This window comes from Pseudochaenichthys georgianus, chromosome 23 (genome assembly GCF_902827115.2).
Source record: "Pseudochaenichthys georgianus chromosome 23, fPseGeo1.2, whole genome shotgun sequence".
Lineage (NCBI taxonomy): Eukaryota > Metazoa > Chordata > Actinopteri > Perciformes > Channichthyidae > Pseudochaenichthys > Pseudochaenichthys georgianus.
This window is the reverse complement of record NC_047525.1, coordinates 11,915,061-11,933,528: the sequence shown is the minus strand read 5'-3', so window position 1 is coordinate 11,933,528 and position 18,468 is coordinate 11,915,061. Positions and strand designations below refer to the sequence as shown.

Sequence of the window (18,468 nt, the reverse complement as noted above, 5' to 3'; positions counted from 1 at the left end):
AACCCAGCTTCCCCAAATTTCTTTCTTTTTGGTGTCGATATACGCCGGGATCCGGAGTCATGGATGATCCTGCGGTCCTGTGTCCTGGATCGCGAGCCCTGGATCGCGAGTCGTGGCTGTGGTCCTGGATCATCGGTCCTGGATGGATATCCTCGTGGATTCATCTTCCTATTATATACACATGCATTTCCAAACATTTGGACTACCTATGTTGCAAATGTATTATCTTTTCAATTTACACACAGCATCTATTGCACGTCTGTCCGTCCTAGGAGAGGGATCCCTCCTCTGTTGCTCTCCCTGAGGTTTCTCCCATTTTTCCCTTTAAACTGTGGGTTTTCTCTGGAAGTTTTTCCTTGTACGATGTGAGGGTCTAGGACAGAGGGTGTCGTATTGTCATACTGATATTCTGTACACACTGTGAAGACCACTGAGACAAATGTAACATTGGTGATATTGGGCTATATAAATAAACATTGATTGATTGACATTACACTAGAGCTGTTTTGTCCAAACCAAAATGCCATTTCAATTGAGGGCACTTTGCAGCCTGTGCATCCAATCAATTACAACCAAGTTCCACCTTGACTGCAGCCTCACTTAAATTAACCAGAAAAAGAGACAAAACTCAGAATATTAAACATAAATCTAAATAATTAATAAAAAGTCGAAATATGCGCGCCGCTGCTAAGGGGCCAGCCAGGTACCCAACAAAAATAAAAATATTTTTTCTTTTACTTTTTTTTTTTTCCACGCTCACATTATGCTGGGCCGGGGCCCACGTGCCTTAGCACCGCTGCTATGACTCCATCCTAGGAGAAACACTGAATAGCATGACAATTCTTAAAAGGACTCAAGAGCAGAATAAAGCATCACCAAAGCAGACAATTCAGAGAAAATTAAACGGTATAAATTCCACAGCTTCAGCAACAAACGAAATAGAGCACATAAAAACATATCTTGTAATAAATGTGTAGAGCACAAACAAACAAAAGCTTTTTGCTAATGTGTTTTTGTACTCACCTGTGTGGACGGCATTCTGAAGTCTACACCAGGAAGTCCTCCAAAACTTGCTCCAGGTGCAACTTCTCTGCTAGTCCATTCTCAATGTATAATATAAACGGTCCAGTTGGCCCCTCTTTCCCAGTATAACCAGTCCACTCGGCCTCTTCTCACACTTGTCCTAAAAATTGTCAAACATTTCCAGCTGAATGAGGCTCTGCTCTGTTTGATCTGTAGGCATGTTAGCATTTAGCATGCTAGCCAGAGCACAACGGTGTGCAACTGTGTTTGATTTGGGTCACTTTAGCGTGCTAGCTAGGTGGTGCATACAATTAGTTATATGTTTAAGCTTTGGACCCCTTTTTAAACTAGGCGGAGGTAATGCTAAGCTAACCATAAACCTAAATACTAATTAAAAAAGCACATACACTCTTGGAAAATAAATATCAATAAAATAATCACTAAAAAAAGTGAAAAGAAAACTACTTTGTTACAGTAAACTGTTACTTCAAGTCCTGAAGGTAGCAAGGACTGTATTAGCCAATTATGTGGGCTAATTAATTCCCAGGACGGCTGCATACACACACACACACACACACACACACACACACACACACACACACACACACACACACACACACACACACACACACACACACACACACACACACACACACACACACACACACACACACACACACACACACACACACACATTCTATGTTATACTAGGGCTTGTAATTGGGGCATTCAAGACTTGTTCTATGCATGTAAAGAACAAAGCTGGTTGCCGAGGGCAATGTCTCTATATGAGGACAGTATGGAGGATTATTTTTCTCTCTGTGATTATCTTGAGAGGGACACTCCATAAGAAGATGATGATTACATTGGATTCTATCATAGATTCCCAACCTAATCAAAGAGCCATGTGTTCAAATTTCAGCTGTTGTTCATATTTTATTGTATGAAAAGCACGGTCAAATGTGCCTACTGATTAATATGGAATTTCACATACCTTTTCCCTTTTTAGATTTCTCCTGAGGGAATTCATAGCCCATCAAATCAAAATGTAAATGTCCCTAACGTTACTGTGAAGCCTTCATGTGCTTTTAAATCCCATATCCTATGGGAGAAACAGTTGTGAGGGAAGATTCCCCCCCCTCCCCCGGGCAGGGATCTTGGGAGGTCAGCTGGAAAACAGCAGGGGAGTTGGGCTCACATCTCCTGGGGCTGGTGTGTGAGCCTATGGCAGGGTTACCCACTCAAAGAGGGGCTAAATTGAGACCTGCCCTGGGATTTCCCAGTGTGATACTCAAGATGCCCCAGGGCCTTACCTGGGACAGATAGAGAATAAGTAACTGTGCGAGAGATCATTAATATCTGGTGAGGGATTAGGTCGCCATCTTCTGGAGGGAAAACCAAGTGCAGCCTATTCAGAGTAAATGTATTCCTGTAGGTAGGAAGTTTAGTTCCATCTGCTGGTCAAAGTGAGATGTATTAGTATAGATCTTCAATACTATTATGTAGTTTGTGCTACAATACAATGTTCTTGCAAACAAATTAGGTTGAATTCAAGACTGTTGATTGTTTTTGATTGTATTATTCATTATATCATAAGAATATTGTCACAATCGTAAATCTCCAATGAATGGCAACACTTTTTCTATGTTTTAATACAAATCAAAATATTAAAATAATCTGAATTCCAATTGTCTCGTTGAGTAATATCTAACTAATACGGTTTTTAAACATACATCATGATGTATGCAGGAGATAGATGTCAATAACAGATTGTATATATAGATGCAACAACTTCCCTTGTGTTGCTAGAGTACTACAATAAAGATGACCTCTCAGTATACATCTTATGCATCTTTTATTGGGTGCAATGTGCAGGATATTAAAAAGCATAATTAGTAACTGTTGTCAACTGTATAGGCTTGGTGTGAATGTCCTGTATTAGAGTTTAAAACTCAGTGTTACTTGATGAATGTTAAGTGTTTATTGGCTTTAGCAGCAGGACATTCCCACAAACATTCCCACAAACATCCCCCTTTCTGCATGACTCTGCTTCTTGTCCTTTTAACATCAAACATCACATGATCCTGACACATGAGTGCCATAAAAAAAAGTCCTCAAACAACTTTTGGTTTTATTTGTTTAATAAATCAAAATGACCTCTCCAATCTCACATCTGGTCTGATCCAATTGGTCTCACTTGATGAACTGTAACCAGAGGAACCCCTTAGTGTGTGCTGGGTGTGGAGGAATTTTAACAAACACAACATCGTTGATAAAGTAAAACTGACATCCATGCTGTGGTCTCTCGGGTGGAAACAGGGGGAAAACAAGCTAATAGTGGCCTCAGTATAGAGAGCTTTTTCATCTTGGTAGAAATATTGCAGACATATCTTAGATTTAGCCAAAGCCGCATGTGTATGAAAGCTGTGGAAAAGACTTTAATCTTAACATCAAACCACTTGTAAACCAGAGCCATCAGGGGACAAGATGAATGCTGTTGTTGAAAGAAGCCCCCCTGCAGAGTATCCAGCTGCCTCTACACCACCCTGACCCTTTTTCCCTGGAGGCCTCCATCAAGCTGTACACACATATTAGAGCACAGCACACATACCAGCAGTACAACACACTGTGGTGATTAACTGACTGAAGCTTGCAAGAGTGCTGGCTTTGTTCCCCGCTCAGACTGGGCGGTTGGGTTTAGGGCCAATAAGGGGAGAAAAGCATGTGGGGAAGTTTGGGGGAAGAGGGGGACATGAGGCCAGTGTTGCCTCTCGCTACTGCTACTGCTGCCAATGTGTGTCCAGGAGCTGGATACCCAAACCGGACTGTTGCTGGTGGAAGCAGTTAGGATTCTGCTGCTGTTTTGTTGTTGAGCAACAATAAGAAGAACAAATAGAGGTAAGAACTTCAGTTTGCAGGACGATATACAATGTGGGTGTATCAGAATTAGGGAAACTAAAGTGTGGTCAGTTTGAGAGGGATCTACAGCCACAGAGAAATGGACGTGACACAAGGGAAGAAAGAGGATGATAAGAAAGAGAAGACAGAAGAGGAGGTGGTGCATCTTCGGAGAGAGATCAGCCTGCTGCCCGCCGTGTGCTTCATCATTGGCACGGTGGTGGGCAGTGGGATCTTCATCGCTCCAAAGGGGGTCCTGATAAACAGTGGCAGTGTGGGGCTCTCTCTGCTGGTCTGGGCGCTGTGTGGGGTCCTCTCCTTGTTTGGTAAGAAGCTGATGGTTAACTCTATTTTGTATTACCTTCATGAACAGAATTATAAATTTGTTAACTAATTGTATATTTGGTACATCATGGAATGGAATGTTTTAGGAAACAAAAAACACACAAACTATTTATAAACTGTTAATCCTTGCAGTATAATTCCTTTTGCTACAGAACTAGGCAGTACGATTATTACAATAATGGTAGCATTTAGTAGGTAGGCTATTTAACGTTTTTTATTTGTTTCATCTTAGTGTCAATTTGTTTTTAATGTGTCTGTCAATGCATTTTCAATCCATCAATTATTAAAAGTAAGAACTAAAATAATTGACTTTGTAACAACTCAATCTTCATGATGTAAACCTTTTGCACATTTTGAAAAAAATAGATAATAAAAAAAACGAGGTGTATTGCCACATTATTGAGGTACAAATGCCTGAATAAATACTTGCATAAATAAATAAAATAATGAAAGAAATTACTCTGAAATGAATACATTACATACACTGAACAAAAACATAAATGCAACATTTTTGTTTTTGCTCCCATTTTTCATGAGATGAACTCAAAGATCTAAAACATTTTCTATTTACACAAAAAAACATTTCTCTCAAATATTGTTCACAAATCTGAAAAAATCTGTGATAGTGAGCACTTCTCCTTTGCCGAGATAATCCATCCCACCTCACAGGTGTGGCATATCAAGATGCTGATTAGACAGCATGATTATTGCACAGGTGTGCCTTAGGCTGGCCACAATAAAAGGCCACTCTGAAACGTGCAGTTTTGCTTTATTGGGGGGGGTCTGGGGGGGTCCGAAAACCAGTCAGTATCTGGTGTGACTACCATTTGCCTCACGCAGTGCAACACATCTCCTTCGCATAGAGTTGATCAGGTTGTTGATTGTGGCCTGTGGAATGTTGGTCCACTCCTCTTCAATGGCTGTGCGAAGTTGCTGGATATTGGCAGGAACTGGAACACGCTGTCGTATACGCCGATCCAGAGCATCCCAAACATGCTCAATGGGTGACATGTCCGGTGAGTATGTGGCCATGCAAGAACAGGGATGTTTTCAGCCTCCAGGAATTGTGTACAGATCCTTGCAACATGGGGCCGTGCATTCTCATGCTGCAACATGAGGTGATGGTCGTGGATGAATGGCACAACAATGGGCCTCAGGATCTCGTCACGGTATCTCTGTGCATTCACAATGCCATCAATAAAATGCACCTGTGTTCATCGTCCATAACATACGGCTGCCCATACCATAACCCCACCATTCACAACATTGACAACAGAACACCGCTCACCCACACGACGCCACACATGCTGTCTGCCATCTGCCCTGAACAGTGAAAACCGGGATTCATCCGTGAAGAGAACACCTCTCCAACGTGCCAGACGCCATCGAATGTGAGCATTTGCCCACTCAAGTCGGTTACGCCGACGAACCGGAGTCAGGTCGAGACCCCGATGAGGACGACGAGCATGCAGATGAGCTTCCCTGAGACGGTTTCTGACAGTTTGTGCAGACATTCTTTGGTTATGCAAACCGATTGTTGCAGCAGCTGTCCGAGTGGCTGGTCTCAGACGACCTTGGAGGTGTACATGCTGGATGTGGAGGTCCTGGGCTGGTGTGGTTACACGTGGTCATGTGAGGCCGGTTGGATGTACTGCCAAATTCTCTGAAACGCCTTTGGAGACGGCTTATGGTAGAGAAATGAACATTCAATTCACGGGCCACAGCTCTGGTGGACATTCCTGCTGTCAGCATGCCAATTGCACGCTCCCTCAAAACTTGCGTCATCTGTGGCATTGTGCTGTGTGATAAAACTGCACGTTTCAGAGTGGCCTTTTATTGTGGCCAGCCTAAGGCACACCTGTGCAATAATCATGCTGTCTAATCAGCATCTTGATATGCCACACCTGTGAGGTGGGATGGATTATCTCGGCAAAGGAGAAGTGCTCACTATCACAGATTTTTTCAGATTTGTGAACAATATTTGAGAGAAATGGTTATTTTGTGTATAGAGAAAATGTTTTAGATCTTTGAGTTCATCTCATGAAAAATGGGAGCAAAAACAAAAGTGTTGCATTTATATTTTTGTTCAGTGTACTAACTGCCTGACGAAAAATGTATATATTTAGAAAAAATTGCATTCCACATCATGATATAATAATCATATACTAATTCAAACAATAACACTGATTGGTGACTCTACACCTCACAAATGGTTTTGATTAAATGAATTGCCTTTAATATGCTGCTCTCTGTTCCATTAGGGGCCCTGTGCTATGCTGAACTGGGTACCAGCTTCACAAAATCAGGGGGCCACTACACTTATCTACTGGAGACACTGGGGCCACTGCCTGCCTTTTTACGACTCTGGGCTGAGTTCTTTTTCATCAGGTTTGTCAATTTTAAATGTATTCACATTTAATGACTTTAATTTGGCTGTCAATCTGAATGTTTGCATAGTTAGCCGTCGACTGGTATTTGTGTATTGTACCCTCCTTTTGAGTGTAACATCAAGTGAGTAGCTTGTATAACCAGGGAAGAAAATGACGAAAGAAAGAAAAAACATGTTTATCAATTAAATCAGATTATTTAACAACATTTGTTTATGTCCAGGCCTTCTGTGGCTTCCTATGTGTCCCTGGCGTTTGGCCGCTATGTGGTGGAGCCGTTCTATGCACCCTGTGATGCTCCCACAGTACTGATCAAACTTGTCAGCATCTTGGGATTGAGTAAGTACTTTTATACCTCTGTCTTCTATCCACCACTACCCGACATGGCCATGTAATAAAACATAGTCATAACCTTCTGTTTTTCTATATGTTTGTCTTTGTGTCTCTGTAGCGTTTGTGGTAGCGGTGAATTGCTGGAGTGTGACCATGGCCTCCCGCACTCAGGTCACCTTGACTTTTATCAAGATGTTTGCTCTGGTCCTCATCATCGTCCCCGGTTTCATCGCACTGGCCAAAGGTGGGAGGGTGTAATTGTTTCCTTATGAGGATACAGATGTCTCTCCAGCTGTTAAATGATCATCAATTCATGTTCTTCTTTTTTCTTTCCAGGAAAAACTGAGAACTTCCAGAACGGTTTTGAAGTTGAGTCAATAACACTGGATAGGTTGCCGCTGGCATTCTATAATGGCCTATATGCCTACGGTGGATGGTAACGAATATTTTATCGCAGTATGAATGACGGCTTAAAACCTCTTTATGTGTTCTTACTGTCATTATAATAACCAGTAATAATACAAACAATTGTTGTGTATCCCCTTTTCCTTTAGGTTTTATCTGAACTTTGTCACAGAAGAGGTCATTAACCCAAATAGGTATATTTGCTCCAACATCTGTCCCATCTTAATCTATATGTTAAGGCACTGTTAACTCATATATAATATCATATGTCACTGCTTGTTGACAGAAACATCCCGCTGGCAATAATCTGCTCCATGGTGATGGTGACCGTCTGTTATGTGCTTGTTAACGTGGCCTATTACACCATGATGACTCCTGCTGAGCTGCTGCTGTCTGAAGCCGTGGCTGTGGTCAGTGCTGTGCTGCTACCTTGCATTTAAAAGGAAAATCATTGAGAAATAGAAACGGTATGTTACGATGCTCCAATCCTGTGTGTCTGCAGACGTTCGCCAACCGCGCTCTCCAGGGAATGGCCTCTGTGGTTCCCTTTCTTGTTGCCCTATCCTGCCTTGGAGCGCTTAACGGTGGTTTCTTCGGGGCACCGAGGTAATCTAGGAACATATTTTTGATTGAAATGAGCCAGGAATGTTAACAGCCTGATTGGAAGTCTTGTTTTGACTGTTTGTGTTGCAGGATGCTGTTTGTGGGAGCCAGGGAGGGTCACTGGCCTCCGATCTTTTCCACGATTCACATCCGCAGACACACACCATTACCTGCTGTGCTGTTATTGGTAAAGTACTTAAAATATATACTCTTACAAGCTATTAATTTAACATTCCACCACAGTCTTCTCAAGCTGATAAAGTTAGCTTTTTAAGTTTTGTTTTTTTGTCAAACTACTGTTTCAACAGGCAAGTATGGATACTTAATGTACGTTTGGTTTTAAATCCAAAAATAATAATAAAGAAGTAATTGAAAAATGTCTTTGATATTCAATGCAATATTATATATTTGTAACATGGTATTTTTATGTTGTATGCACAAATGATGTGATATTTCAGAGGATCTCTAATTAACCAATAACTTGTTTTCTAAAAAAGCATTTCATATTTGCAATATTTATAATGTCTATTGTCTGTTTCATATCACTGAGCAGGCTGAGTATGGATCAGTCATTATACTTGTGTTGTGTCTGCAGTACCCCATGGTGGTGGTGATGTTAATGACAGGAGAGATCTACCAGCTCATCAACTTTGCTTCCTTTTCTCGCTGGTTCTTCATCGCCTTGGCAACCTTGGGGATGCTCATCCATCGATATCGCTTCCCCCTCCACCCAAGACCTTTCAAGGTTAGATTCAGAGGCTTTATTGTCATATAAACAGCAGCTAGTGTAGATAGGGCAATGAACATCTTAAGTCCCTCCAACAATGCAACATAATATATACATATATATATGTATACACACATATAACACATAAAACGAAACCAATAAAATAGTGCATGAAGAAACAAAGTAAAATAAGCTAAATGTTGCAGAAAATAAGGTTAATAATATAATAATGAGAGAATAATAGGTTCGTGTGTCAAACTGCAGACATCTCTACAATGAAGCAAACTGACCTGTTTTATTTTCACCCGAAGGTGCCACTGGTCATCGCGGTCACCTTCACCGTGGTCTGCTTCTTCATCGTGGGTCTCTCTCTGTACTCGGACCCCTGGAACACAGGGATCAGCTGCGCCCTCACCCTGACCGGGGTCCCAGTGTACTATCTGACCGTCTACCGCTACCGCCTGCCCCATTCATGGAGACGCTTCTTCGGTAGGTCGCACCTAAATCTGCACACTTGTCCTTTTGTAAAAGTTTTATGAGAGAATGCAACAACGGTAACATTTGGATGTAGTCCTTTGTATAAATGTGATGTTTTGTACTGTAACAAAGAGAAGGGATTCGACACGTTTTATCTTGAGTATTGCCAGAATCCAAACCCTTTTCAACAGAACTCTTTTCTTTCCCCCAGACTACTTGAGCAAGCAGCTGCAGATCCTTTTGGAAGTGGCTCAGCAGGAAGTGCGAACATACTGAAGACCGCTTTCGACTGAATAACACCTTGAGAAGTCATAGAATACTATTTTGTTTTACGGGTTTTGAACCCGTTTTAGCTGTCCATTTTGATAATAAAATAACTGTAATGTGCTGTTTTGAGAAAACTATTAAAACTACAAATGACCCGGCTGGTTTATCTGACTTTTTTTGTACAATTTGAGAAAAAGTAAAACACTATTTCAGTTTCAGGAGGGGCTTTCTTTAGTTCTCATTCATCAGAAACATCTAAATCTCTGCTTAAGTGCCCAAGTTCTGTAAGAAACAATCTATACATGTTTTTTACCTTTTACTCAAGTGTAAATAAATGAGGTATTACTATGTAGTTTAACAGATGGAATACACATGAGAAGGGTAAGTAGTGAGTAGTTAGTGTAAGGCTGAAAAAGAATCTTTATTTAAATGTTTTAATTGTTAGCAAGTCGAGGGAAATCAAAGCCATCTTTCATCAAAAACAATAATGAATACAAAATGATGTGTCAACACCAGCAGATTTATTGTACAGTCATAACAAACAACAACTTCAGAAAACAGAACAAGGCACATGCTACGAAATCTGTTTGCTACAAACCACAACACTCTTGCTTTCCATTCAGCAGCAACTGTTAACAGATCACTGCAATGCAATCCCTCTCACATACAAACACGCATTCTGACAAACTTGGAGGAAATATTAAAGCCAAACATTATTCTGTGACATTTTCAGAACGCGGAATATCTCCCATTCTGACCTCCAAAGATGGTTCTGCAAAAGCTATTCTGTTTGTGCTCACGGGAAAATACAATTGCATCTGAAAACTATTACAATACAAAATATTTAGTATATTACTCCATAAAACTTCCTTAAAATACGGTGTTGACACGAGGAGTCACTACATGCAGAATGTAGCTCTCTGTGGTGAAGATGGTTCTAACCCTATTGCTGTTAGCGCTACTTGTAATCCTCTGCTACGGTTTATTGCTAACAATCTTGCAATCTACAAGTCGATTCGCATCTGGCTGGCTTATCAGGCAATATATTGTCTTTACATTTACATACGCAAAAGCTAAATTATATATTAAAATGTGCAAATCAACATACATTCACATACACATATATGATAGATAGGATGAAGGATCAAAAGAAAACAGGAAGACATTCACTTATAGAAAGAAGCCCTTAATGGAATAACCAATGAGAATGCTAGAAAGTGGAGGAACTTTGAAATGGAACTCTTTTCCCCATTTTCTCCTCTAGTGTTTTCATGCGGTCGAAAATGTTTTCGCCCGTACTCTACTTAAATTGAGGGATGAACTCAGACCAGCTGATATTAGCCATACCCAGGTCCTCCTCAACCAGATCAGAGAAGCTAATGTCCACCAGGATCTCCCTCAAGCTGTCGTTCATCGTGTCCAGGACCAGACCCTCCGTGATGGAGCGGTTAGCGGCGCCTCCTCCCGCATGGAGCAGCTCTCCGGAGCCGTCGCTTCTGAGGCCCTCCATGGGAGAGTCTGTGCTTGCAGGGGGGGGAGCGACCGTGAACAGCTCTCTGGGGGAGCTAAACAGAGGCCAGTCTTTAAAGGGAGTGCTGTTTAAGCTAAAGGTGGTGTACTCGTGTCGGGGCGTCACTGCAGGACCGCCTGGCGTGCGGATGGGACTAAAGTCTAGAGCGCTCTGGCTCCCTTTGCCCACGGGGGTCACTTTCCAGGGCTCGGGTAGGGCGCGAGAGGGAGGCTTGCTGGGCGTGGAGGAGGTCAGGTGGCTGCTGCTTTTTACGGGGGTCTTTGAGGAGGAGAAGCCTTGGTCGGGGCTCTGCTGCTCCTCCTCCTCCTGAGGCTCCTCCAGCTCCGTGGTCAGCATCTCCTGGAAAGTGGAAGCGTCGGAGACTACGCCGGAGTCCAAGAAGGTGTTATCGGGGCAGAGGAGGACCGGCTCCTCGTCCAGAGAGTGAACCAGCCGCTGTTTGCGCCGAGAGCTGCTGGCTTGTCTCTTCGGAGGGGCTTTAGGAGTCTCGCATTTAATCGGCACACACACCGGCTCTTCCTTCATCTTGAGGTCTTTGTTCTTCTGAGGATGCAGCACTACTGCCGGGGCGTCGCTTTGCATCACCTGTCGGACATAATAGGCTTAATATGCTTTCACTCCAGGTTATACGTTTAAAGCCTTTTGGCACACATGCAGCATAACAACATGACAGCAGTTCAAGGGACACAGGGAGGTAAAAGGTGTGATAAGCAAAAGAAAATAGAATGAAATAAATAGTTATCCCTCTTGGTAAAATAAAGGCAGACATAAAACTTAAGAGAATTAAATAATAATACCCATAAAATAAATAAAACAATTACACCATTTTAAATAATGGAAAAAATAAGATTTAAAGACCAATTGAAAAGGGGGTGTCGCTGAGAGATCTATGAAATAAATAAAAATCTATTAAATTAAAAAATTAAAAATAAAGATTAAACTGGTGGTGTCGCTTGTAAAAAAAAAGCTGATCTAAAAGATGTGTCTTCAGCTGTTTAAAAATGTCCACTTCACATAAAACCTGCACTTGACAAATGTAGCAGAAACATTCCCACACATCATTCTTTGACAATATCCAACCAGACAACCTGATGTTTTTCTAATCGCGCTACAAATCTGCAACGCATGACAAGAGCTTTACCTTAGGAGCTATCCGCACTCTCTTGGCTCCTCTTGAAGTGGACCGTTTCTGCTGCGAGCAAGTGGGGGGGTACGGGGCGGGCGGCAGGTAGATGGAGGAGTTGACGGGCAGCTGGATGGGAACCAAGTAGGAATCGGTTCGAGGGAGAAGAGGTTTCATCCTTCTCTCTGAGTATAGAAAACACAACGGTTTAATGAAAATGTCTGACTTTATCTGCCATGTTTTCTTTTTCACTTTTCCAATTTCACTCACCAGAGCTAACTGGCATTTTTCTTGCATCAGGAAGCATCCTCTTTTGTTGCTGCAAAGAAAAAGGAAATGACATAGCGTTATTTTACAGTTAAATCAAACAGTGGCCTCACTGTACTACTCTTGACTACACTTAAGTGTCAAGCTTCTCTCCCTTGTTTCAGTGTTGGGCGAGCTAGAACAGACACAAGTTAAAGTTAGACTTCTTATACATGTCCCTACACTTTAAGGAGAAATGATGGATGTATATCTGCTGCTCATTTCCTCTCCTCCTGTAAGAAAAAGATCTCCCTAGACCTCAGAGTGAAAGTCAGATTTTCTGTCCCTTTTCCGCTTTCTGCTGCTTGACTGTAAAGAGGAAGACTGTTAGACCTAGAGATTTAAAAAGGATCAAGCCATCTTACTTGGTTGGAAAATAAAAGCATTGGCACCGTAACAGGAGCGGTCATCGGATCACAACCAGGCTGTAGAAAAAGATGTGGAATTGAAGAAAACAGATGATTTAAAACAAAAAAAGCAGTTGATCATGATGAAATCAAAGAATAAAAAATGAAGAACATTAAGGCAAAAACATTCATTCAGTTTCAGTGTTGCATGTATTTTGTGGTCACCTTGTACACCTGATCAAGAGTGAGGCATCGGTTGGCCTCAGGTCGGATAGTCCAGAAAGAGATTTTACCGTCTGGTGACGTCTCACGAATAAACATATCGTGCAGAGAGAGGTTATGGCGGATGGAGTTCTGTAATTATAGAGAAGAAACAAAAATCTTGATTGCATGTTACAGTAAGTGACATTTAATTACTTTTATCTGCTTTATTATATATAAATTGTACTTTTTTTCAGTTAAAAATCACCTTCCATCCTGGTTTGGCCACCTCTCTGAAGTAAGGGAAGTGGTCTTCGATCCACAAGTAAATCTCTTTCAGTGTCATCCTCCTGCTCTTCCCACTGTTAATGGCAAACTGGATCATGGCCATGTAGGAGTACGGTGGGCGCTCTGACATGGGCTGCTGAGCCGACTCTGCATCAATTAGTGCATTTCGCGCCTGTAAAAGAAACAAAGAAAAAGAGTCTTCAATACATGATCCATCTTTTGAACTGTAGACACAAATGTTAATCTTAACTTGATATGTTGTTTTTTAAGTCTGCACAGGGCTTACTCCTAAATCTTTAGCCATTCAAACCTCTTAATTCTGGATTCACTCATAAATAGGAATGTTAAAAAAGACTGTAAAAAAAAGGACATGCCTGGAAAAACAAAAGGCATTTTTGAATTTTTTTTTAGCAACTGCGAGAGTTAAAACAGACTTAATGCAGTTAATATACCATCTTTAAAATGTCGGACCCATACAAATATTCAAACTGATTAAGAACTAAGTTAAGCCGTTACAATAAAATCCTCATTAATACAATATTGCAGTTATCAACAGTTTTATATCATCAAATCATTTCAACTCAGCAGCACAAGTGTTATGTAATCCCCATACTAGAGAGATAACTGTATATCCCAATAAAGTGGTGTGCCACTGAGACAGAAAGGATGGTGTTTAGGGGACACCCTGAGACATACCTGAGATCAGTGTCACACATCGACATACATGTTATCACATCAGCAGTAAAAGTCCCACTGAGGTGACAAGGAGGAGCAGCTGACCTGAAAAGTCCCTGAACTCATGGTGAGGTTCTCCTTGATGGCCATCTGCTTGACAGGATCTGGTTGGAAGCCACATGTGTTCATTCTGCCGAGCCACTGAATATTGGTGAGGCTGTCGTCTAAAGGACCACACTCAAGTTCCTTATTCACTAATAAAGAAAGAGGAAAAAACATTATTGCTTCAAAAAAGGGAGGATTAAAGACCAAGCTATGAAAGACTTAAAATGTCTCCATACATGCTTTAATTCCGGTGAGATGTTTAGCATCCGGGGAGCTGTGCATCGTTTCTGCTTTCGCTGATTGATCAACTGTAGAGACGCCATCCCCTTCAGCAGCAGGCTGGCAAAAAGATCCATTGTCCCGGCTGCTGTTCTCACTCAGAAGGATGAATTTGTTCCTCCCCTGGGCTCCACACTCTTTTCCTTTGGCAGTGAGGGCCCGGATAACACTTTGAAGGTCTGCTGTTTTGGGGACAACCACCACCTGTGTGTCAGACATGGAAGGGTGATCCATAATGCGGATGCCATCGGGGAATCTCTGAGTGGCAGCTGATGTTGAAGGTTCTTTGGAGCCCGGTGCATCATCTTGGCTTTTCAATTCAGCAGCTGGTGGATCATTTTGCTGAAAGGGCAACTTTCTTCTTCTGAGGATCAGGGGTCTCCTTGGGCTCCGTCTCATGATCATCAAATGCTCCTAGGTGTTCACTGGTATTCTGTACAACTGTATCACAAAGACAAAACATGGATGTAACAACCATATTGTTACAAAACCTCCTAAAAGTTAACTTTTATCACACCATGCTAACTGGAAATAGGTTAGTTTACCTGGCAGAAGGTATGAAATCAATGCTAAGCTAGCTGGATAACAATGAAAGCAGGCGGGTTATAAACCGTTGCTTTGTATGCTTGACTATTTAGATTGACACGAAGAAATTAATGAATATCAAATACCAGTACACATACTGTGCATTGGTAGGTCGAATTATATTCTAATAATATAGACCTGATAGGTGAAATTCAGCTCCGCTTTGACCCTTTTTTGTTTTTTTAGATGCAGTATCGCGCAGATTTAGCAGCCTGTCTCCGGATCACTAGGTTGTGTTCCTTGGCGACACATGCCTTCTAGAACTACAGTTGTTACATAGCTGCAGTTGGCGTGTTTTGCTAACGTTTACCGCTGATTCCCTGGCAAACAGCCAACGTTTGGATCGGTTCATAACTGACTTATTTAAATATCATACAAAGTAGTTAAGTCTTTCAGAAAAACGTGGCTAGTGATTTAGATAAGCGAATAAATGTAATCTGAAAGGTTTCGCAGATTATATAACCGATTCAGGTGGCTTCTGTGTTAAAGCAAATAAAAGCGAGATAGCTAACGTTAGCTAGCTATGTGTTGCAACAAGAAGCATTGCAAGTAATGGATTATTTGTCTTTTGAGGTATGCCGAATTAAAGGCTTTCTTTAAATTATTGGTAAAACATCCCAATTTGTCTTGCACTGATGTTTCTTTAAATACAGAAGTTGTAAATATTAAAATGTCACATTTCCTAAACGGGGTTCAGTGTGTCATCCATTTGAGTCATGAGAAATAAATGCACCAGCATACAAAATGCATATTATGGAGGAAATCTTTGTTTTGTGGCATCAAACCTTTACTAACATTACATTGTAACATTGTCCTTGTTACAGTCAACGTCAGCTAAATGTAAGCTAAGCTAAGGCAGCTAGGTGGCTGGCTATCACGTAGGTTAACAGCTAGCACATAACACCATTGTAACAAAACTAGATAAAGCCAAACCTTCATATTACTGTGATGTTTCAGGCAATTCCGCGTTGCTTGTCTCCTGCTAATAGTTGAAACAATTGGCACATAATCGAGGTTAAATCAAAGGATCCGTAATATGTATAATGGTTCATTTGGTCTTATTTACATGCTGCCTTGTCGATTCAACAACGTTTTTGAATTTTGGCGCTGTGGGTGCCACATCCGTCACTCTGATGACGTGATATACATGTGCACCAATAGCGATTCAGAGAAAAATACCATATGGTCTCAACCCCCAATCAGAATCGACGTTGGTGGAAACCGGGAAATAGTAAGCAACAGGAAGACGGAAAACAAGAGAAGTTCCTAGTAGACAACAACAATGGAATACCTAACGTTTTATGCATGGGTTAATTGTTTGCAATAATAACTATGTCTAGCTCGAAGCATAACATTTAGGTAAGTTCTATGTCGTGCTAGAATTATAACGTTCAAAAGTACACAGCTAAATGTTGACTCCTTAACCGTAGACCTGGATATGTCATTAGTGTATAGTATTTAAACCAGAAAATTACATGTGTCAAGTGATGTTTTAATTCCACTTGTTCAGGAATGATCATTATTAATGCCCCGTAAAGCCAAAAAAACAGAGAAGTCTCCCCTGCCGTTCCTGGAGCCTCCTGTGCGTGGAGCCAGACTCCAAAATGTGCCTGATGTCCGAGCAGCACTCAATCCCAAAGAGTTTTTCAAAGAGACACGGGACAGCAGTTCATCTCTAAATTCTTGGGTAAGTTCATTTATTTTAAACACCAGTGTTCATATCACAGAATGTGTTCTAACTGGAAGTGTCTGCAGTTAAACCTGACCTTTCTGGGGAGTTACTTTGCAGAATTATAACTATTTGACTGAAAGTGTATTCCCCTCTACTCTTTTTAGGTAAGACCAGAATTTGATCGTTCAGTTGCAGCTGCACTCCCAGTGAAACGAGGCGGAAGAAAAAAGTGCCTCTCTGCCACAAGCATTCTTGACAATTCTAGTCAGCTGTCCAGGAAAAAGAGTGTGTGCCAATTCCCCTCATTATCTTTTCATACAAGGTCAAGAGACCAATCTAATCAACAAAGGAGTACACGCACAAAGAAATCTTCAGAGTCTCCAGATGTGTGTGCAACAGGAAATCAACCACAGGGAACGTGCCAAATCAAAAGGACTGCACAGCACTCAGACACACCAAAGAGACAGACATCCACATTGAGAAAAAAGAATGTGAAGACACTTTCCAATGGGGCTGCATCCTCCAGTAGGTGTTTGGACCCACCTGAAAATCCATCTATTCAAGTGACAGAGAGATGCAGTATTCCAGCAGATGGTGATGCGACACCGGCCTCCAAAACGTGCAGCACCACTGAGGTCAGCAGTGTCAGTCCACCACCTGATGTTGACACTCCAAAAGTAATTCAAGAAGGGAGTAGTCATCCCTCCTCGTCCTCTCCACACTTGCTACAGGCTCAGCCATGTACACCACCATGTAATCAGCCACCCGAAATGTTAGTGGCTGACACACCAGAGAGGGATTATGGGTTGAAGGTGACATGGAGGAAGAGGAGGGGTCTGATGTTGTTGTTAAAAGAGAGGGGCCATCTCTCGGACTCAGATGTGTTTAATCACAGCTGATTTGGTAAGAAGAATAGAAGGCAATGATGAACAAAGACATTGATTATTCATTGGACTGCTTCTTCTATAATTCTTTGTATAAACTACTGTGATGTGTAAAGTGATGATCATATTTCAGTTAATTTACTCTTTACCTTTTTTTTATTTTGAACATCATAATGATAAACCAAGGATGTTATTAAATAACTTTCTGTCACCCACCCACTCAAAGCCCTGATACTTATCGTACAAATTAAATAATTGGCAAATCTAAACTGCAATATCTAAGTTATAATTTGTTCCTATTTATTGAGATTCATCCCAACTGTCCTGTATTTTTATAGACTATGTTGCAAATTAGTGACCGCCTTTATATTCATACATAATTCTGACCTTTTGCAATACAAGCTAGTTGTTTTAGTATTATGCTTCTCGATGTTTATAGCAGATTTGAGAAAGAAAAGGTCTAGCACCTATGAGCTGTATATGATATCACATGCCTTATGGATCTAATCTAACCCTATACAATCTTGTCAATAACGTAAAGACTTGAGTCACTTTTGTAATAAAACCATGGTGACCATGGTGCGGCTGAAAGACGATTTTAACTCTGCTGTTGGTGATTATTTGTAATTCTGTTCAACTTAAACCCTATTTTTCAAAATGCGTTGCATAACTATATAGAATAAAAGTACAATTCCAAAAAACAGCAAACTTAATTATTGGTTTCTCTTAGACTACAACTAAATTAAATATGTGTGGCCAGTTCAGAAAGGAATAACATCGAGTCTACTTGTTGTCATGGTTACTGTAGCAAATCCTTAACAAAACCACTTATTAATCCAAGTTTCTGAACAATAGGTGTTCTTATTGTAAGCTTTAAACCATGCTTTAAACATATTTACATGGTACAAATATAAACAATCAATAGCTCTTTATAGACTGTATTTATAGAAAGCTCTCCACCCTTCTCTAGAATGTCTTCCAATCATCATCCACGTAAGTAATCGGTC

At 41.1% G+C, this 18,468-nt stretch overlaps 3 protein-coding genes across 6 annotated transcripts; 2 read left to right on the top strand and 1 right to left on the bottom strand.

The window, feature by feature from the left end:
• The first annotated feature begins 3,675 nt into the window (after positions 1-3,675).
• On the top strand, positions 3,676-9,613 carry LOC117439169 (cystine/glutamate transporter). Of its 2 annotated transcripts, XM_034074941.1 has the most exons (13): positions 3,676-3,921; positions 3,994-4,247; positions 6,528-6,654; positions 6,877-6,992; positions 7,105-7,230; positions 7,323-7,422; positions 7,541-7,585; positions 7,678-7,801; positions 7,894-7,997; positions 8,085-8,181; positions 8,590-8,739; positions 9,033-9,210; positions 9,410-9,613. In XM_034074941.1, exons 2-13 carry the CDS (start codon positions 4,022-4,024, stop codon positions 9,472-9,474), a joined length of 1,458 nt encoding a protein of 485 aa, XP_033930832.1. In that variant the 5' UTR covers positions 3,676-3,921; positions 3,994-4,021; the 3' UTR covers positions 9,475-9,613. The 2 variants fall into 2 exon arrangements, with proteins under 2 accessions (XP_033930832.1, XP_033930831.1); XM_034074940.2 differs by having other exon boundaries at positions 3,677-4,247.
• Positions 9,614-9,964: 351 nt separating this feature from the next.
• Positions 9,965-15,996, bottom strand: foxm1 (forkhead box M1). 3 transcript variants are annotated; one of them, XM_034112325.1, is made up of 9 exons: positions 15,839-15,996; positions 14,278-14,761; positions 14,042-14,190; positions 13,242-13,433; positions 12,998-13,126; positions 12,791-12,850; positions 12,390-12,438; positions 12,138-12,304; positions 9,965-11,581 (listed from the first exon to the last, which is right to left on the bottom strand). In XM_034112325.1, the coding sequence occupies exons 2-9, from the start codon at positions 14,723-14,725 to the stop codon at positions 10,766-10,768; spliced, it is 2,010 nt and encodes a 669-aa protein (XP_033968216.1). In that variant the 5' UTR covers positions 14,726-14,761; positions 15,839-15,996; the 3' UTR covers positions 9,965-10,765. The 3 variants fall into 3 exon arrangements, with proteins under 3 accessions (XP_033968216.1, XP_033968217.1, XP_033968218.1); XM_034112326.1 differs by lacking the exon at positions 15,839-15,996 and adding an exon at positions 14,866-15,210; XM_034112327.1 differs by lacking the exon at positions 12,791-12,850.
• Positions 15,997-16,108: 112 nt separating this feature from the next.
• On the top strand, positions 16,109-18,124 carry rhno1 (RAD9-HUS1-RAD1 interacting nuclear orphan 1). The gene is made up of 3 exons (XM_034074950.1): positions 16,109-16,264; positions 16,416-16,592; positions 16,742-18,124. The coding sequence occupies exons 2-3, from the start codon at positions 16,431-16,433 to the stop codon at positions 17,474-17,476; spliced, it is 897 nt and encodes a 298-aa protein (XP_033930841.1). The 5' UTR covers positions 16,109-16,264; positions 16,416-16,430; the 3' UTR covers positions 17,477-18,124.
• Positions 18,125-18,468: the final 344 nt, after the last annotated feature.

Excerpts from the sequence above, each read along its gene's own strand:
- LOC117439169 (XM_034074941.1), top strand. The coding sequence starts at position 4,022 with ATGGACGTGACACAAGGGAAGAAAGAGGATGATAAGAAAGAGAAGACA. Across the intron at positions 4,248-6,527 it reads TGGGGTCCTCTCCTTGTTTG|GGGCCCTGTGCTATGCTGAA; the intron begins GTAAGAAGCTGA and ends CTGTTCCATTAG. Across the intron at positions 7,802-7,893 it reads TGTCTGAAGCCGTGGCTGTG|ACGTTCGCCAACCGCGCTCT; the intron begins GTCAGTGCTGTG and ends GTGTGTCTGCAG.
- foxm1 (XM_034112325.1), bottom strand. The coding sequence starts at position 14,725 with ATGATCATGAGACGGAGCCCAAGGAGACCCCTGATCCTCAGAAGAAGA. Across the intron at positions 13,434-14,041 it reads TGAGTTCAGGGACTTTTCAG|GCGCGAAATGCACTAATTGA; the intron begins GTCAGCTGCTCC and ends TTTCTTTTACAG. Across the intron at positions 12,305-12,389 it reads AAAAATGCCAGTTAGCTCTG|AGAGAAGGATGAAACCTCTT; the intron begins GTGAGTGAAATT and ends TTCTATACTCAG.
- rhno1 (XM_034074950.1), top strand. The coding sequence starts at position 16,431 with ATGCCCCGTAAAGCCAAAAAAACAGAGAAGTCTCCCCTGCCGTTCCTG. Across the intron at positions 16,593-16,741 it reads GTTCATCTCTAAATTCTTGG|GTAAGACCAGAATTTGATCG; the intron begins GTAAGTTCATTT and ends TACTCTTTTTAG.